Raw genomic sequence first — 20,477 nt, forward strand, 5'->3', positions numbered from 1 at the left:
AAAGTCCTCTCGCTTGCCTCACAGCAGCCCTTTGAAGAGGCAACACAATGCGGGGGACCCAGATGCCACGGCCTCACTCACAGGTTCCAGCCCTATAGAGGATCTTGCGAGAGAAAAAGGTGGTGATTTATCTGATGCAGATAGCAGTTACTCAGTCGATTCTCTGTCCTATGTCTGTGCCAAAGCCCTGCTGGAGCCACAGAAGCTGGAGGAGCCCCAGGGGAAGGAGCGGGATCTGCCAGGGCCAGATGACTCCGACAGCGAAGACAGCCAAATATCTGAGGACTCGCTGGCCGAGAAGGGGTACCAAAGCCCACAGGACAGCCCAGCGCTCAGTTTTCTCACCCATGGCCATGGCCACTCCAGGGCCAGAGCTCAAGCCTCTGTGAGGGGCTTCACCACATCCTCAGACAGTCGACTGTTCACCCAGACTCACAGGAGCTTTTCCCTCGACAGCCTGGTTGACGCTGAGGAAGAACTGGGGGACGATCGGCAAGAAGAGCCTTTCTTCCGTTCAGCTGACGAGATGCCCACGGAGACTTTCTGGCGCCTGCAGAGCTCCAGTCTGCCCGCAGGGGATGAGGAGGCAGTGTGCAGGCCTGGCCCCATCAGCCACAGAACAGGAGCCAGGCTGGATGCCGCCCTGCCAGTGAGCAGTTCGTTTTACCTGGAGCTCCAGCCCCGCTGTGAGCAGCCCGAGTTGGCGGTGGAGGCAAGCCCCACAGAACAAACCAGCGCTCTCCAAGACGTGCCGCTTTCCAGAGGGAGCCCTCTGGCGTCCATGGATTCCTGGTTCTCCTGTGACTCCAGGAACAGTCCCAGTAGCCCCCCAGGTTCTTTATGTCCAAGTCCTGACGTCCAGGATGTTCAGCCCTGCGGTTGGGAGAGGCCTGGATACTGGCCCAATATGGAAGAACTAAAGTCATCAGATACAGAAACAGTCCTGTCCTGCAGCTCCAAACGGCCCCTGGGCGGTGCTGAGCTGCCCTGCAGTGTCAGAAGTGCATACACAGTCCCTGTTTCTGATACGACCAGGGTGTCCCTCTGGGGCTCTTATAGGCTTCTTCAGCCAGGAGCCGATGGCACCTGTCAGGCCAGAGGGGTCCCTGACATGGCCCAGAAGGACGTCTCTGAAGCATCTGACTCTAGTGTGTCAAGCTTGTTGGCTGCCTCTGCCACCTCATTCACTTACGTTGGCAGTGCCTGTGAGAGAGACTGGGCTGCCCTTCAGCAAAAGTACCTCCTTGAACTGTCTCATCCTGTTTTGGAGGCCACAGGAGCACCCAGTCTCCCTCCTCGAGGGAAGGGAAAGCCCTCCCTCGAGGAAGACTCCGGTTCCCTGACCCAAGATTCTGGCAGGGGAGGAGATGCTCTATTGCCAATTGGTCCTAGCGTATCTAGCAGCCCGGATTTCAACAACTTTCCTATCCGTCTGTCCAGAATTAGGCGTCTGAGAGCTGAGAAAGAACAGGACAGTCTGCGTGTCGAGGTAGAAGGTACTTCAGAATTCTTTACAGCTAATGAGAAAGAGGTGAGTCATAGTGGAACTTATTCAGCGGACGTAGAATCATCGACTTCTGGAACTACAAATGTGCACGTCTCTACAGCAGCGAACAAGACAGCACATCCCGTGATGGAAGCATGGGGAGCCAAAGGGAGCAGCTTGGAAGAAGCCTCTCAGAGTAGCGAGAATCCTGGTCTCATGACGTCCTCTGATGAATGTTTCATCCTAACGAACGCTTGTCACCATATTGTCACCATAGACACCAAAGAACCCCATTGGCCCCGAGGCTGGGTTCCTTTGAGGAAGAATAGTGCAGACCCAGGGGGGCAATTAGGTCAGAACAGCCACCACCTCCCGCAGGAAGAGAAGACAGACTCCCAGGAGAGCTCCAAGGAAGCGGGTAGAAGACACAGCAGGTTTTCCTTTGCCTTGCCTTCAGGTCCAGAGCTGTGCCTCCACTCTGCTCCCTGGAATCCACTCCCATCTTCCCTGCAGCCACCTCCCTTGGAAACATTCTATGTGACCAAAAGCCGAGATGCCCTAAGAGAAACCTCCTTGGAAATCCCGGCTTGCAGAGAAGCAGGGGCACCCTGCCCCGCTCCCAGGGAAGCATGGGGCTTTGGACATGAGCACCAAGTCCTCCAAAATGTGTATGTGAAGAATAAGTTGCCAGCGCTGTTACAAAACCAGAATTCCAAGATTGCATCGTCTCAGCAGGTCATGGCAGAAAGGCCAGCTGACCCGAACACCAAGGAAGCTTGCAGGGAAAAAGGGAAATGCCTTGGAAACATTAAAGAAGAAAGCCATAACTCAGTTTATTTTTTCGTCACTCAGAACAGACATTTTCTTCCATCTACCAGCATAAAAGTATGTGAATTTGAAAATCAAGTTGGAATTTTAAATAAACACAGTCTTCCAGTGCTCAAGCAGGGAGAAAAGGCTACTGTACAGTCCTACTGCAGTGTCTCCTCAGACAGTTCTGGGTCAAGGAAGCCTCCCCTGGTGTGTGAATCTGAGACGAGTGGGGAAGAAGAGCAGGGGCAGGATGCAGTCCTCAGAGAGACCCCGGCCTGTGACATGAAGAGACGGTTTCCTTCCGGGGTCAGGTCTGATTTCATCTATAAAACCATCAATTTAGGCCTTGACAAGGACAAGATAGAGGAAGCCGCTCGCTCTTTGAAGTCCAGATCAGTACATCATAGAGTAAGCAGCCCAGAGACAGCAGCCCAGGATGAGAGTCCAGCCCACAAGGGGGAAAGGAGGAATGAAATTGGGCTTCCTGGAAAAGCGCTCCATCCCAAAGATGGCTCAGAAGAGTTTAGGCTTCCACAGGCAGAGTCCATGTATGAAAGATTCCAGTCAGTTACGTGCTTTCAGGAAAGAAACCTCGGTGAATGCAAGGTCCCTGGAAAGGTGCGAGAAGCGTTAAGCCCCAAAGAAGAACCTCCTGGAAAGAGAGGGAGTAAAGGAGATAATAACGCTGATGAGAAGGCTAGGCTAATTAGGAGTGTAATGCAGCTGGAAAATGGCATCTTGGAAATTGAATCCAAACAGAGTAAGCAGCTAAATGCTTCCCACACACTGGGAGTCAGTAGGGAGTTTATGTTCCAGGACCAGAAGGACCAGGAGATGGCTGACCATGTGCTGAGGCCAGGCAGCTTTAGAAACCACCTGTCCTTCAAGGATCAGCCATCTTCTCCAAAGTGGAAAGATGATGTTATCTTTAGGGATGGTGAAGCTGGACAAATGGAGGTTAACAGTAGCATTGATCCCCAGGTACACGACATCAGATTTGTGAAGGCGCACACCCACCCAGCTGTATTAGACACACCCGCCAGGGAAACTGCTGGTTATTTAGGGACATTTACAGTTTGCAGAGAATGCACCAACTCTTCTGCTCATCCAAGGAAAACGAAAGCTTCGGCTGGAGCTCTGCCATTGCAGCCCATGCCTGAGAGGACTTCTGAGGAGGGCGAGCTGGCGCATGCAGTGTACCCCAGACGGCCGCCCCGTGGCTTGGGAAGTCTCGAGGAGCTGGAGACCGTGAAGGGTGTTCAGGAAAGCCATTTTGCCAAACGCATACGTAGTTCTAAGCAAGAGGAGCTGGAAGTTCAAGGCAGAGTTGAAGAAACGGCTATGCAAAGAGGGAGCCTACAGGAGAAAAACAAAGTGGTTTCATTGACTCAGAAGCTCCCTGGCCTGTGCCAGCGTTGTGTGTGCACATTCTTCAGCCAAGAGACCGACCCATTGCCAAGCCAGCCAGGGGCCTGTATGGCTCCTCGCCGGGACCTGAGCAACGCCTTGCCCTTGAATTCAGCAAGGCCGCCAAGAACCTGTCTTTATGTGCCTGGTACTCTAGGCATCTCTTCTGTTGACTGTGTGCTGGATCCCACCCTGTTGAAAATGCCCACCAGTCCCCTGGTAACTGGAGCGGGGCGTCAGGACCAGAGTGGAGAGCCCGGACGCCACAGCCCACAGCACGGAGACGATAGACAGGGCTTCTCCGCAGCACACCCTGCTTGGTGCGGGTCTGTGATATCCATGGCTGTGGGATCTCGCAGTCAATCCAGTGCACCAGCGAGCATTCCCCTGGGGGCAGAGGGCAGGAGGTCAACAAGCACCAGTCTGCAAGGCCACGGAGGGGACCTCAGAAGCACCTTGCTGGGCTTGGGTAGCAGGGTGGGTTCTCCTTCCGAAGCCGAGGCAGCTGTACCAAGAGGACCAGACAGAGCCAGTTCCCTGAACAGGGCCTCTAGCCCGCTTGAAAGGAGGGCCAGCTGCCCCTTAGAAGAGGGGGACAAGCGAGGCAGGGGGGAGAGGCAAAAGGCAGAGAAGGAGGCCGAGGACCTCAGTCCTGCCAGTGGTGCTTTCTCAGCACCTGTGTCCTTGCCAAGGCTGCCTCAGCCGGAGCCCTCTGCCCATCCAGCCACGTGCCTGGCTGAGTTGGAGGAGATAGGACAGGCGAAGGCCCAGGGGAAGCAGCTTCACAACGTGGTGGCTGGGGGCACAGTCCTTCCTCACGATGAGACGCTATTAGGACCTGAATGTTCTTCAGGGGCCCCTGGCAGGCCTCAGTGTCCACAAATGGGCCAGTCAGTGTCAGCCAGGACCAGAAATGAGGGTGAAGCACGGGGATTTCATGTGGCGTCTCTCTCTGCTAAACCAGGACACCTGTCAAGTGATGAGAGGACATCTGTCCTTCAGGCCACACCCCCCTCTGCAGACAGCTGTCACCCTCTGCCCAGCACTGACACTAACACGGGGCCACGGCACTCCTCACGGACTTCCTCCCACGTTGACCCTGCTCCAGGTAAAAGTCACTGTTCCGGAAAACGGAGACATTGCCTGGGAGCCGGTGAACAGTTTGTGCATCACACTAGCTCTTCTGAAATCATAGAGAAAGAGGGAGAAGCAACCAGAACACCTTCCTCTGCTGATGCTTTGGGCTCAGACAGTCTTCCTTTTTCAGCAGCTGTGGAGGAGGACAGGAGGGTAATGGTGGAGGAAATAGTGGCTGCCTTACCTTCTCAGGCCCCTTTTGATGATGCTGGAGGGATTCCATGTAGGCGAGGCCCGTTTGCTGCCTGGGAAGCTGCCCAGGGCATTCTCCCTGGCTGGCAGGAGAGCAGCCCAGCCCACCAAGAACCTGGGACTCTGGACAACACATGGGGAGGAGGTCCTGGTAACTTCCTAGTGGCTGCACAAGGAGGAAAACCAACCTGTTTTGAAAGTCACCTTGTGATCTGTGATGTTCAGAATTCTGCCAGTCTCTCAGGGCCTAACCGAGACCAGGGCCAATGCCTTGAGGCTTCCACCGGCTTAGAAGAAGGGAAGGCGAGTCCCAAATGGGGTGCCGTCCTTCCCAGAGCCCTGGGAGGGATTGAACCGGAAGCTCCTTCTCAGCAGCCTGTGAAGCGGGAGGGGAGTGTTGGCTCTAGGCTAGCAGAAGCCTGCAGGGCCAGCGTCAAAGGTCCCAGGCCAACTCTGCTGCCAAATCAGAGACCCGGAGGAGTTAGGGAGGAGGCCCTGCGCAGGTGCCCACAGGAAACTTCAGACTGTGGTGTCTTTTCGGGGAGCACTGAAGGCAGCAGGACCCTCAGCCCATCCGGAGACCAAGCAGACAGCAGATCTCATCCTTGCCGGCAGCCGTGCAACCCTCAACCCATTGCTTCCGGGGCCCGTGCCTCCCCTTCCTCCACTTCACTGTGTTACAGAGATGGTGACCTGGGCAAGGGGGCTTCCGAGGCCTCCCCACATACTCGCCACCCACCCTGCATGGTCCCCCCCAGGGCCTGCGGGGTGGAGAGAGGAGAGGGCCATTGCAGGGAACCTGATGTACTCTGGGCACATGGCCTTGAGCCCAAAAGCATTAATGTGGAGTTGGGGCCGGTAGATGGCAGCACCCCGGAGACCTCTGCTGCTGCTCTCCCGCCTCCGGCTCAGGGCTGCAGCTCCCCTTCCGCCCCTGATGTGAGGACAAGTCCCCTCAGCCCCTGGGTTGCTGATGGAAGCTGCAGGTCAGTAGGGGATCCTGAGAAAAAGGTTGGCAAGAAGAAAGTCAGCGCCGAGCTTGAGGCTCCCCCTTTCCATGCAGGCAGGTGCTCTGAGCCCCCCGGGAGGTTTCAGGACAGCTCTGCTGGTGGCCGGAGTGCACAGGGCTCTCCAACCAAGCCAGAACCACCTGCAACAGCTGGGGGACCACACAGCCTGAATTTAAGTGAAGGGTGTGTTGCGAGTGAGCCGCCGGTGGGACCACAACATGGATGTTTGGGAAATGCCATCAGATGCCTTCCAGAAAAGCCGCAACTTTCCGCGGAGTCCAAGGACAATAGTGGCTTGGATCCCCAAGCCAAATTGGTAGCAGAGTTACAGTGCGCCTCCGGTCCCCAGGTTGACAGCCCCCGGGAGGAGGAAGAGCAGCAGAGAGACCAGGCTTCAGGTGGCCAAGAAGATGCTGCCCGGGGCAGGAGCCCCCCATGTGCTGATGAAGGTGGCTCAGGCAGCTGTCAGATTAGAGGTGCAGGCAGAGAGGACGAGGCTGTGGCCAGGCTCCCTGCAGCCTTCAGAGACTCAGCCACTGTCCCCTTGGGGCAACGTGGAGCATGTTGGCCTGTGGCCCAGGGCCCTGGGCAGCCCTCTTCTGGCGGGGAGCAGCCGGCACCCTGCCACCGGTGCTCACTTCCTGTGATCGCCGTCGTCTCTGGCCCCAAACACTCTAGACCGCAGTTCTCTGTGGTCAGCTCTCACCGGTCTCTTCAGGAGCTAAGCTTGAGCGTGGAGCCTCCTTCCCCGACAGATGAGGATATACAGGAGCCTAGCAGATTGTGGACCCCACATCCCAGAGGCTGTTTCTCAGGAAAGTCTGCGGCAAGAACGTCTCTGAAAGCTGAGGGCTGCAATCAGGAAGCCGCCTCTGACCTGGACGGCATCGCTGCTGATCCCAGGCCCCTGCCGTCCACACCCCCTCCTTCCCTGGTGACTTCAGCTGTCTCGTGCATGCCGCCCCCCGATCTCATGGCTGCTCGGCTGTTTGGTACTCCGGAACAGGCCCAGCCGGGAAAGCCAGAGAGACTGGGTGGCCAGGCTCGGCCAGAAGCGTGGTGCTCTGAGGCGGGCGGAGGAGTCCTGCTTTTTGGCTCCAGCGCCATCGATCCCTGCGCCCTGCCCTGGCGTCCCGAGGGGCCTGCGCGTGTTGGCTGGAAGCAATATGTGTTTGGCGGCGCAGCTGATGTCTCCCGTGGCCCGACACCCCAGGGCCTGACACCGTCAGACGTGGACCGGTGCTCCCGTGAGGACGACGGCCTAGACGACCGGGGCTCCCCGGTCTACTCCCACCGCAGCACCTTGGCCAGTGCCCAAGGCCTGTCAAGCACACACAGCCTCGTCGAAAGCGCCCGCCGTTCCCGTGAGGCCTGGGGAGCCTGGGGTTCCTCATTTGCCCTGGGAAGCCCCCACGTCCTGATCAGCTCTGAAGGGGCAGCCCCCGCTAAGGGTCCTGACGAGAGAGGCGGGTTCCCGGGCACCCCTGATGAGGCAGGCTGCCTGAGGGGGGAGCCTCCCTTGGCTGGAGGAAGTGCTGCGGGCCCGGTGGATGAGATTATGCTGCTGTACCCATCAGAGGAGGGCGGCCCTGTGGGTGTGTCCAGGATGAACACCGTGGAGCAGGGCACCCAGACTCTGGGCTGCAGGTCCCGCTGGAGCCACGCGGACCTCTCCTCTGCTCAGTCGGATCTGGCCTCTTGGACCAGCATGCACAACCTGTCTCTCCGCCTCTCGCAGCTCCTGCACAGCACCTCGGAGCTGTTGGGGAGTCTCTCCCAGCCCAGGGTGGCCGAAAAGGAGTGGAATGCCAAGAGGGAGACCCCGGGTGAGGTGCCCCAGGCACTGAAGATGGACGGCTGTACTCAGACCACCATGGATGAGGGCATCCAGACTGACCCGGCCTCACCACCTCTGCACCTCCAGGCCCCAGAGGCCAACCCTCAGAAAGTCAATGCGGTCCTTGAAAGGCTGGGCTCAGATCTTTCCATCACGTCTCAGGAAAAGGGACATGTCCCCGGGACGCTTAAGAAGAGAGGGGCAGAGGGGACCGCACGGAAAATAGCAGGGCCCCGAGATCTTCAGGAAGAAAGCACCCTCTGCAGGCCCCGGAGTGCCCCCGTACCCTCATCCCACTTGAGTTTTCAGAAAGTTCCCCCTGGGCAGAACCTGCATCCTCTGAGCCCCCAGGCTTCTCTGGATGCCCCCCTGCCTCCCAGCCTGGCTGGTGGCAGCCCCGGCCGCAGCCTCCGTGCACCTCCCTCCCCAGGGCCCTGTCCCCACACTGTGGAGCCTGTGCAGGAGCCCGGGGTGTGGAAGGAGCAGGGCCCCACGAGCGCCTTGCTGGTGGACAGGGCCTCCTCCCCGATCCTCACGCTTAGCGCCAGCACCCAAGGGTCAGGGCACCCCCCAGGCGCTTTGTCTCTCTCGGCCCCCTCAGCTCATTCCCTTGAAGGCTGCCAGAAGTTTGTCTCCCACCAAAGCCTTCCCCTGGGCGCCCCGAGGGCTGCAGTGGGTAACTATTCTCAAACCACTGATGAGTCAGGTAGCTCTCAGAGAGTGGAGGCTCCGTGTGGAGAAGGTAGCAGTCCCTTAGAAGGGGGTGACCACAGGTGCTCCCTTGGGCTGAGCTCCCGAGGCCACCCAGAGCAGAGCGCAAAGCCCCAAGTCAGCTGCGTGGAGCAGGCCCCGCAGGGGCGTCAGCCCAGGACCACCACTGGGGTCCAGAGCAGACTGTCGCCTCCACCACCGGGAAGCAGGAGCCGGAGGCTGACTGATGGCTTTGTGCCTGAGGACGTGGCCTCCCTAAAGTGTGGCCCACTGAGCAGTAGGGGGCTGAGTCGATGGCAGTGCAGGACAGAGAATGGGGGTGAGAGCTCAGTGTCTCCAGAGGAGCTACGGCCCGCTCTGAACATTTCCTCTTCGTGGGGAGGCCTCTGGCGCCGCCGCAGCTGCCCTTCCTTTGAGTTGGCTGACACCTCAGGGCTCCGGGGTTGCATCTTGGGCCCAACTGAGGCCTGCCAGCCTGAGGGGCCGCTGCGCCCCAGTTCCCAGACATGCATGGCCCCTGAGCCCCAGCACCACGGTCTGAGGGACCTCCCGGTGTATAACAAATCCAGCGATTGGTGTGGGGGTCAGGACGGCTCCCCTGGGGCGCTGGGTGTGATGGATTTGCTGGGGACCAGATGTGATTGCAGCTCCGGACAGCAGGGACAGAGGCTCCCACAACCTCATGAGGACCAGAGCCAGGCGCCCGAGTGGTCCCAGAGGGAGCAGATCCCCCTGCGGGTCGGGGCCCAGACCCTCTCCCTCAGCGTGGAACTCACGGAAGCAAAACTGCACCACGGCTTTGGGGAGGCAGACGCCCTGCTGCAGGTGCTGCAGAGCGGGACGGGGGAGGCACTTGCTGCCCAAGAGGAGGAGCCGTACGCCCGGTAAGGACCCAGCTCGGAGTGGGGCGACGAGGGCTGGGCGGAGAGGAGAGAGAGCCGAGCCGGCTCACAGCCGGCCGTTCCCTCCTCCCGGCTCAGCTCTGGGACCTTCCGGGGGTCAGAGATAGGTCTGGAGATGGAGAAGGGCAGTCAGGGTCAGCTTCAGTGCCTCACTCACGTTCTGTCTCAGGCCAGAACGCACCGCAGAGAACCTCCGGAGGGAGCGGGCTGAGCGACTTCAGAACTTCCGCCGGACGCAAAGCCTCAGCCCCCAGAAACAACTGAGCTTCCCATTCAACCGGGATCTCCCCACCTGGGCCTTTGACTTGCCCAGCAGGCGCCGAGAATACCTGCAGCAGCTGAGGAAGGATGTTGTGGAGACCACCAGGTATGGTGGACCCAGAACCCTGTGGGGAAAAGGCTCTGGGTGGGGCGAGTGTGGGGAGCAGGGCCTGGACTTGAGCGTCCTGGACACCGGAGGCTGCAGCTTCCTTTGCCAGGAGCGATTCCAGGAGTGGGTCCTACGTGACTGTGGACAGTCGGAGGCAGCTGTGGAGACTGAGGCAAAGGGAAAGAGGAGGGTTTGGGAGGGAGCAGCGGATGGGGTGGGTGGGGGTGGATAGAGGAGCCGTGCCATGCTATGTAAGACTGCAGGCCTGAGCCTCAGGGTGTTTGTAAGACCACACCCGAAGGCCCTGTGGGCAAAGAGAGGATGGGCCCTTCAGGAAGGTGGTGTTGAGCGGGCCTGGGCGATCGCCCACTCACCATGTTAGAAGGCATCTCTACAACCCTCTGGTCTTCCCCAGGAGCCCACGGTCAGTGTCAAGGTCTCCTCACCCACCCTCTGACATAGAGCTGATGCTACAAGAATACCAGCGGGCCCGTGAGGAGGCCAAGGTGGAGATTGCCCGGGCCCGGGCCCGACTGCGGGAGCAGACTGAACAGGAAAAGCTGAGAATCCGCCAGCAGATCGTCTGCCAGCTGCTGCGGGTGGGGAGTGGGGCAAGCCTCTGATTTCAGGGTAGGCTCGGAGCCCGGGGCAGACCAGGGCTGCCTCTGAGTCTTGAGACTTAGAATTTGGAGGAGGGCGTCAGGCCCCTGGTGCCAGCTCAAAGCTGCTTCACTCTCTATTTTCATGCCATCCTCATCAGACCAGCTCCTGTCCCCAGGCCAGAGTTTGGGAGGAGGCGGCTTGGGTATATAGTTGGGGTGGGGATGGGGGAGGCATGGGGGTATGAGGCTGAGGCTGAGGCAGGAGGCAGTGGGAGGTGACGGGAACTGGGGAGGTGAGAAGGGGTGAAAGTGAGGGTGGGAAGTGAGGGTGCACCTGGAGCTGGTTGACAGTAATCTATCCTTCCCAGGAAGAAGAAAAGCTACACACCCTGGCCGCCTCAAGCTCTTGGTGCACCAGCTCCAACGGAAGTCTCTCCTCTGGTGTCACCTCCGGCTACAATAGCAGCCCGGCCTTGCCAGGCCAGCTCCAGTCCCCAGACAGTGTGGTGAGTAGGCAAATGCAAGCACGAATCGGGCCGGGAGCACCCTGGCAAGAGTTTGGGAGGAAGTTCTGCCTCCTGGAGGCCACTGCTGACGTGAGCCCTTCTCCTGTACGATGGCCTTTGTCTTCCCTGTGGTTTTTGTCTCCCCTCCCTGTTTACTCATTCATTCATTCAACAAGTGTTTATTTTGTAGGCGCTATTTTAGGCACTGAGCAAAATTGTTCTTGTCCTTAAACAGATTATTAGAGGGATAAATATTAAACAGCTTATTTTATTATTTAATTATTGTTGCAGTAGTTTCTGTGAAGAAGGGGTGCTAAGCCGGATGAAACAGGGACCTGACCTAGTCTGGAGGATCAGCAAAGATGCTCTGAAGAGAATGTGTTTAAACTGAGACTGGAAGGCCGAGAGGTAGTTAACTCAGTAAAAGTTGGTGTCTGGAGATATGTGGGGGGCAGGAGAATAGCCTTCCAGGCAGAGGGCCCAGCAAGTGAGGGAGGAGGAGTTGGGGGAACTAAAAGAAGGTTAGTGTGGCTGGAATGTAAAGAGTGAGATGGAAGAATCACAGGAGAAGGGACTAGAAAAGGCAAGGTTGTGTAGACACTATTGGAAATTCTGGCTGCTTTCTAACCTATCTGATCATGTTACTTCTCAAAGCTGCTGACAAGCTTTTTAGTGGGGAGGAGAATGACGAGCTTGCCAGAGAAGTGGCAAGAGCAGCCCTGGGTAGACCCGCTCACGACCTTGGCAAAGCCGAGTGAGAGACGACAGTTGCTTGGTTCAGGGCACCGCCCGCGTGGAGGAGCAGATGTGGATGCGCTGGCTAGAGCGTCCACAGGACGCAGGGGCAGATTGGAAGTTGGAGGCTGGAAGCAGGAGGAGTCAGAACCACATGCACTTTGGGCTTGAAGGGCTGGTGATGTCCATGTGACGAAGAGCCCTGAATGGGGCAGGTTTTGAGGGGAAGATCATGAGTCTAGTTTGGTATTTACCAGGTTGAAAGTGCTTGTGAGAAATGCAGGGGAGCAGCTGGAAATCAGGCAGTTGGGATCCAGATCTGGAGCTCAGAGGTAAGATCTGGCTGGGGATATAAAATCTGAAATTCCTTTTATAAGCAAAACTTCACACAGTAAAAAAAAAAAAAAAAAAATCGTATTCAAACAGTAGCAAAAGACATAGACTGTCAAGTGCATTTTTCAGTCTTTTTGCCTCCCCAGAACCAGTTTGGTGTATATTTCCAGAGATAGTCTGCACATCTATAAGGAAGTGTGTATCTTTTGAGAATGTGTATATCTTTTTTACAATAGTGCGTTAATTTCTGCTGTATAGCAAAGTGATTCAGTTATACATATACGTACATTCCTTTTTTTATATGCTTTTTCATTATGGTTTATTATAGAATATTGCATACAGTTCCCTGTGCTATACAGTAGGACCTTGTTGTTCCCATTATTCTTCTTTTTCTGACCCTGTAGTGTATTCTTTTTTTTAATTTTTATTTTATATTGGGGTATAGTTGATTTACAATGTTGTGTTAGTTTCAGGTGTATAGCAAAGTGGTTCAGTTATACGTATCATTCTTTTTCAGATTCTTTTCCCATATAGGTTATTACAGAATATTGATAGAGTTCCCTGTGCTATACAACAGGTCCTTGTTGATTATCTATTTTATATATAGTAGTGTGTGTATGTTAATCCCAACCTCCTACTTTATCCTTCCCCCCGCCCCACCTTTCCCTGTTGGTAAACATAAGTCTGTTTTCAAAGTCCGGGAGTCTCTGTTTTTGTAAATAAGTTCATTTATGGGGCTTCCCTGGTGGCGCAGTGGTTGAGAGTCCGCCTGCTGATGCAGGGGACACAGGTTCGTGCCCTGGTCCAGGAGGATCACACATGCCGCAGAGCGGCTGGACCCGTGAGCAATGGCCGCTGAGCCTGCGCGTCCGGAGCCTATGCTGCGCAACAGGAGAGGCCACAGCAGTGAGAGGCCCGTGTACCGCAAAAAAAAAAAGAAGTTCATTTGTATCATCTTTTTGGATTGCACATATAAGTGATATCATATGATACTTGTCTTTCTCTGACTTACTTCACTTAGTATGATAATCTTTAGGTCCATCCGTATTGCTGAAAATGGTATTATTTCATTCTTTTTTATGGCTGAGTAACATTCCATTGTGTATATGTACCACATCTTCTTGATCCATTCATCTGTCGATGGACATTTAGGTTGCTTCCATGTCTTGGCTATTGTAAATAGTGCTGCAATGAACATTGGGGTATGTGTATATTTTCAAATTATGGTTTTCTCCAGATATATGCCCGGGAGTGGGATTGCTGGATCATATGGTAGTTTTATTTTTAGTTTTTTAAGGAACCTCCATACTGTTCTCTATAGTGGTTGTGCCAATTTACATTCCCACCAACAATGTAGGAGTGTTCCTTTTTCTCCACACCTTCTCCAGCATTTGTTATTTGTAGACTTTTGGATAATGGCCATTCTGACTGGTGGGAGGTGATATCTCCTTGTAGTTTTGATTTGCATTTCTCTAATATCTATATTGAGCATCTTTTCATGTGCTTTATGGCCATCTGTATGTCTTCTTTGGAGAAATTGCTATTTAGATCTTCTGCCCATTTTTTGATTGGGTTGTTTGGTTTTTTGATATTGAGCTGTATGAGCTGTTTGTATATTTTGAAGATTAATCCCTTCTCAGTCTCTTTGCTTGCAAATATTTTCTCCCATTCTGTGGGTTGTCTTTTTGTTTCTTATGGTTTCCTTTGCTGTGTAAAAGCTTTTAAGTTTAATTAGCTACCATTTGTTTATTTTTGTTTTTATTTTCATTACTCTGGGAGGTGGGTCCAAAAAGATATTGCTGCAATTTATGTCAAAGAGTGTTCTGCCTATGTTTTCCTCTAAGAGTTTTATAGTATCCAGTCTTAAATTTAGGTCTTTAATCCGCTTTGATTTATTTTTGTGTATGGTGTTAGAGAATGTTCTAATTTCATTATTTTACCTGTAGCTCTCCAGTTTTCCCAGCACCACTTATTGAAGAGACTGTCTTTTCTCCACTGTATATTCTTGCCTCCTTTGTTGTAGATTAATTGACCATAGGTGCATGGGTTTATTTCTGGGCTTTCTCTCCTGTTCCATTGATCTATATTTCTGTTTTTGTGCCAGTACCTTACTGTTTTGATTACTGTAGCTTTGTAGTATAGTTTGAAGTCAGGGAGCCCGATTCCTCCAATTCAGTTTTTCTTTCTCAGGATTGCTTTGGCTATTTGGGGTCTTCTGTGTTTCCATACAAATTTTAAAATTTCTTGTTCTAGTTCTGTGAAAAATGCCATTGGTAATTTGATAGGGATTGCATTGAATCTGTAGATTGCCTTGGGTAGTATAGTCATTTTGACAGTATTGATTCTTCCAAGAACATGGTATATCTTTCCATCTGTTTGTGTCATCTTCGATTTCTTTCATCAGCATCTTATAGTTTTCGGAGTACAGGTCTTTTGCCTCCTTAGGTAGGTATATTCCTAGGTATTTTATTCTTTTTGTTGCAGTGGTAAATGGGAGTGTTTCCTTAATTTCTCTTTCTGATCTTTCATTGTTAGTGTATAGAAATGCAGCAGATTTCCATGTATTAATTTTGTATCCTGCAATGTTACCAAATTCATTGATGAGCTCTAGTAGTTTTTTGGTAGCATCTTTAGGATTTTCTATGTATAGTATCATGTCATCTGCAAACAGTGACAGTTTTACTTCTTTTCCAATTTGTATTCCTTTTATTTCTTTTTCTTCTCTGATTGCCATGGCTAGGACTTCCAAAACTATGTTGAGTAAGAGTGGTGAGAGTGGACAACCTTGTCTTGTTCCTGATCTTAGAGGAAGTGCTTTCAGCTTTTCACCATTGATTATGATGTTAGTTGTGGGTTTGTCATATATGGCCTTTATTATGTTGAGGTAGGTTCCCTCTATGCCCACTTTCTGGAGAGTTTTTATCATAAATGGGGTTGAATTTTGTCAAAAGCTTTCTCTGCATCTATTGAGATGATAATGTGGTTCTTATTCTTTAATTTGTTAATATGGTATATCACACTGATTGATTTGTAGATATTGAAAAATCCTGCATCCCTGGGATAAATCCCACTTGATCATGGTGCGTGATCCTTTTACAATTCTACTGTTGGATTCAGTTTGCTAGTATTTGTTTAGGATTTTTGCATCTGTGTTCATCAGTGATATTGGCCTGTAATTTTCTTTTTTTGTGTTGTCTTTGGTTTCGGTATCAGGGTGATGGTGGCCTCATAGAATGAGTTTGGGAATGTTCCTTCCTCTGCAATTGTTTAGAATAGTTTCAGAAGGATAGGTGTTAATTCTTCTCTACATGTTTGATAGAATTCGTCTGTGAAGCCGTCTGGTCATGGACTTCTGTTTGTTGGGAGTTTTTTAATCCCAGTTTCAATTTCAGTAATTGTGATTGGTCTGCTCATATTTTCTGTTTCTTCCTGGTTCAGTCTTGGAAGATTGTACCTTTCTAAGAATTTGTCTGTTTCTTCTAGGTTGTCCCTTTTACTGGCATATAGTTCCTTGTAGTAGTCTCTAATGATCCTTTGTATTTCTCTGGAGTTAGTTGTAACTTCTTTTTTTTTAATCAATTAATTTATTTTTGGCTGCATTGGGTCTTCGTTGCTGTGCTGCACGTGGGCTTTCTCTAGTCGCGGGAAGCGGGAGCTACTTTTCGTTGCGGTGTGCGGCTTCTCATTGCGGTGGCTACTCTTGTTGCGGAGCACAGGCTCTAGGTGCGTGGGCTCAGTAGTTGTGGCTCAGGCTCTAGAGTACAGGCTCAGTAGTCGTATACACAGGCTTAGTTGCTCCGTGGCATGTGGGATCTTCCCAGACCAGGGCTCGAACCCATGTTCTCTGCATTGGCAGGTGGATTCTTAACCACTGCACCACCAAGGAAGTCCCTGTAACTTCTTTTTTATTTCTAATTTTATTGATTTGAGCCTTTTCCCTTTTTTTCTTGATGAGTCCGGCTAAACGTTTATCATTTTTGTTTATCTTTTCAAAGAACCAGCTTTTAGTTTCATTGATCTTTTTTTTTTTTTTTTTTTTTTTTTGCGGTACGCGGGCCTCTCACTGTTGTGGCCTCTCCCGTTGCGGAGCACAGGCTCTGGACGCACAGGCTCAGCAGCCATGGCTCACGGGCCTAGCCGCTCCGCGGCATGTGGGATCTTCCTGGACCAGGGCACAAACCCGTGTCCCCTGCATCAGCAGGCAGACTCTCAACCACTGCGCCACCAGGGAAGCCCCATTGATCTTTTCTATTGCTTTCTTCGTCTCTGTTTCATTTATTCCTGCTCTCATCTTTATGATTTCTTTCCTTCTACTAACTTTGGGTTTTGTTTGTTCTTCTTTCTCTTGTTGCTTTAGGTGTAAGTTTAGGTTGTTTATTTTTCTTGCTTCCTGAGGTTACATTGTATGGCTATAACTTCCTTGGCATTCCTTGGCTTGTAACTGTATCACTCCAGCCTTTGCCATTGGCATCACGTGGCTTCTCCCTGTTTGTCTCTGTGTACCTGTGTCTTCGTGTGGCTTTCTTATAAGGACAGCAGTCATTGGATGTATGGCCCACTCTAATCCAGTGGAACCTCATCATAACTTGATTGCATCTGCAAAGACCCTATTTCCAAATAAAGTTACATTTACAGACAGCAGGAGTTAGGACTTCAACATATCATTTTTGGAGGACAATAATTCACCCCACAACAAGGGCTCATCCACTTGTAGCATGTATCAGAATTTCATTCCTTTTTATGGCTAATAATATCACATTGTGTGACTATCACATTTATTTGTCTGTTCATCAGTTGATGGACATTTAGGTTGTTTCCACTTTTTGCCTATTATGAACAATGCTGCTGTGAACATTAATGTACAAGTTGTTGTGTGGACATGTTTTCACTTCTCTTGGGTTTTACCTAGGAGTTGGACTGAGATCATAGGGTAACTCTGTTTCACCAGTTGAAGAACTGCCAGCCTGTTTTTCAAAGTGGCTGCACTATTCTGCAGTCCCATCAACAGTGTATAAGCAATGTATTTCTCCACATCCTAGCCAACACTTGTTATTATTCATCTTTTAAATTATATTCATCCCAGTGGGATCTCAGGTGGTACCTCATCGTTTGCATCATCCTGATGGTTAATGGTGTTGAACTTTTCATGTGCTTATTATAAATTTATAAATTTTTTTTAGAGCAATGTCTTTTCCCATCTTTTGTCCATTTTCTAATTGGGTTGTCTTTTTATTAAGGCAAAGAGTTCTTTATATATTCTAGTATAAGTCCCTTATCAGTTATATGATTTATAAAAAGTTTCTTTATTCTGTGTGTTGTCTTTTCACTTTCTTGATGGTGTCATTTGAAGCACAAAGTTATAAATTTTGATCATGTCTACTTTAATTTTTTCTTTTGTTGCTTGTGCTTTTGGTTTCATATCTAAGACACTCTTGCTCAATCCAAGGTCACAAAGATTATGCCTATATTTTCTTTTAGTAGTTGTATAGTTTTAGTTCCTACATTTGGGTCTTTGATCTGTTTTGAATCAATTTTTGTACATAGTGAGAATTAGGGATCACATTTCTTTCTTTTGCACGTGGATATCCAGTTGTCCCAGCACCATTTGTTCAGACAGATAATCTTTTCTCCCATTGAATTGTCTCAGCACCCTAGTCAAAGATTAACTGACCATAGATGTGTGAATTTATTTCTGGACTCTTAATTCCATTCCATTGAATTATATATCTATCCTTAGGCCAATACCACACTGTCTTGATGACTGTTTAGGTTTGTGGTAGATTTTTTTTTTTTTTTTTTTGCAGTACGCGGGCCTCTCACTGTTGTGGCCTCTCCCGTTGCGGAGCACAGGCTCCGGCCGCGCAGGCCCAGTGGCCATGGCTCACGGGCCTAGCCGCTCCGCGGCATGTGGGATCCTCCCAGACCGGGGCACGAACCCGTGTCCCCTGCATCGGCAGGTGGACTCTCAACCACTGTGCCACCAGGGAAGCCCCTGGGTTTGTGGTAGATTTTGAAATCAGGAAGTATATATCTTCCAACTTTGTTCTTTTTCAAGATTGTTTTGGCTATTCTGTGTCCCTTGACTGTACATATGAATTTTAGGGATAATCTTTTCAATTTCTGAAAAGAAGTCAGCTGGGATTTTGATTGGGATTGCATTGAACCTATAGATCAATTTGGGGAGGGTTGCTATCTGAACAATATTAAGTCTTTCAATTCATGAACATGGGATATCTTTTCATTTATTCGGGTCTTCTTTATTTTCAACAATGTTTTATAGTTTTCAGAGTATAAATTTTTCGTGTTTTTTGTTGTTGTTAAATTTATTCCTAACTATTTTATTCTTTTTGATGCTATTATAAATGGGCTTGTTTCCTTAATTTCCTTTTTGGTTTGCTCATTGCTACTATACAGAAATACAGTTGATTTTTGTATATTGATGTTGTCTCCTGTACTCATTTATTAGTTCTAATACTTCATTTTATTAGACTCCTTAGGTGATATGACCTTGTATATAGAATATCCGATCTTTTGTTGTTGTTTTCTTGCCTAACTGCCTTGGCTAGAATCTTGAGTACCATGTTAAATAGAAGTGGTGAGAGCAGACGTTCTTGTCTTGTTACTGATTTTAGGAGAAAACCATCCAGTTTTTACTATTAAGTATGTTAGCTGTGGGGTTTTCGTACATAATCTTTAGAGGAGATTTCCTTCTAGTCCTAGCTTATTGCTTTTATCATGAAAAGGTGTTGGATTTAAATACTTTTTCCTGTATCTATTGAGATGATCATGTGGGTGTTTTCCTTTGTTCTATTAATATATTACATTGATTTTTCTATGTTGAACTAACTTTGTGTTCCTGGGATAAATCCCACTTGGTCATGGTATGTATCCTCTTTATATGTTGCTAGACTCAGTTTACTAGTTATTTTGCTGAGGATTTATTTGTTTAAATGCACAGGGATATTGGTCTATAGTTTACTTGATGTCTTTGGTTTTATCAGGGTAATCTTGGCCTCATAGAATGAGTTGAGAAGTGTTCCCTCCTCTATTTTCGGAAGAACTGTGAAGAACTGGTGTTAATTCTCTAAATGCTTGGTAGATTTCACTAATGAAGCTATCCCATCTTGAAATTTTCTTTGTGGGAATTTAAAAATTTTTTTGATTACTAAATTTACTTATTAAATGTCTATTCAGATTTTCCATTTCTTCTTGAGTCAGTTTCAGTAGTTTGTATCTTTTTAGGAACTTGTCCATTTCATCTGAGTTACCTAATTGTTGGCATGTAGTTCATAATATTCATTTATTTTTTTTTTCATAGATGTAAATATCTGAAGTTAAAACTTTCCCTCTGAGCGCTGCTTTAGTTGTATCCCACAAGTTGTGAGATACATATAGATGTAGACATAGATATATATCTGTATATAATCTTTGCTTTATAGTAATTTTGAAATTTCAGTTTGTATTTCTTCTTTACCCAATTGTTGTTAAGAGTTTTTCAAAACTTTTTGGTAGAAAGGCCGTGTTTTCTGATTTTGTTATTTTTTTTAAGGGAACTTTATTTTTATTTATTCATTTTTGGCTGCATTGGGTCTTCGTTGCTGTGTGGGCTTTCTTGAGTTGCAGCAAGTGGGGGTGTGTCTTCACCCCCCTTTTTTTATTTGCAGCAAGTGGGGGTGTGTCTTCATTACGGTGTGTAGGCTTCTCATTATGGTGGCTTCTCTTGTTGCAGAGCATGGGCTCTAGGCACACAGGCTTCACTAGCTATGGCACGAGGGCACAGTAGTTGTGGCTCGCAGGCTCTAGAGCACAGGCTTAGTAGTTGTGGTGCACAGGCTTAGCTGTTCCGCGGCATGTGGGATCTTCCCAGACCAGGGCTCAGACCCGTGTCCCCTGCATTGGCAGGTGCATTCTTTTTTTTTTTTTTTTTTGGCAGGTGCATTCTTAACCACTGTGCCACCAGGGAAGCCCTGTTACTAATTTTTAACTTTGCCATGTGTTGAGAGAATGTATGATTTCAGAGAAAGTAAAATTTCTTTTTTTTATATTTGAGGGTTTTGGTCATGAATATTCCATTGGCTTCTAAAAATCTTGTTTATCTTCTTTGTGGTCTGTGTTTTCCTTGCTTTGGGGATGTATATGTGTCTTCTTTCTGGTAATTTGGAAGCCTTTTTTTTTCCTTTCTTTTCTTTTCATCATTACTTTTGTATATTTAAATAGTCTTTATTTCTTGATTTAGCAGTTTTCTTTTCACCCTGGCTGTAAAACATGAGGAAATCAGTGTATTTCCACCTTCTCTCATTTTTTCTCATTACCTTTTGTTACAGTATTTCTATACTATTTACAGTGTTTATATTCAGAGTTCTAGTTCTCGTGCTAGATCAAATGGACTCTGCTCATTTGCAGTTCTTTGGCGTACATTCTTTTTTCTACCCTAGT

At 49.7% G+C, this 20,477-nt stretch overlaps 1 protein-coding gene across 6 annotated transcripts in view; it reads left to right on the forward strand.

Annotated features, from left to right (window-relative positions):
- Positions 1-20,477, forward strand: part of STARD9 (StAR related lipid transfer domain containing 9) — a 126,129-nt gene that overhangs the window by 101,272 nt on the left and 4,380 nt on the right. For 5 of the 6 annotated variants that reach the window (XM_079915115.1, XM_079915116.1, XM_079915117.1 and 2 more), the window contains 4 exons: positions 186-9,477; positions 9,665-9,862; positions 10,281-10,464; positions 10,836-10,973. In XM_079915115.1, the coding sequence (XP_079771241.1) occupies positions 186-9,477; positions 9,665-9,862; positions 10,281-10,464; positions 10,836-10,973 (9,812 nt within the window). Of the gene's footprint in view, positions 1-185; positions 9,478-9,664; positions 9,863-10,280; positions 10,465-10,835; positions 10,974-11,965; positions 12,041-20,477 lie in introns of all 6 variants that reach the window. The other variant, XM_079915114.1, reaches the window with a different exon arrangement.

This window comes from Stenella coeruleoalba (genome assembly GCF_951394435.1).
Source record: "Stenella coeruleoalba genome assembly, chromosome: 2".
NCBI classification, from domain to species: domain Eukaryota; kingdom Metazoa; phylum Chordata; class Mammalia; order Artiodactyla; family Delphinidae; genus Stenella; species Stenella coeruleoalba.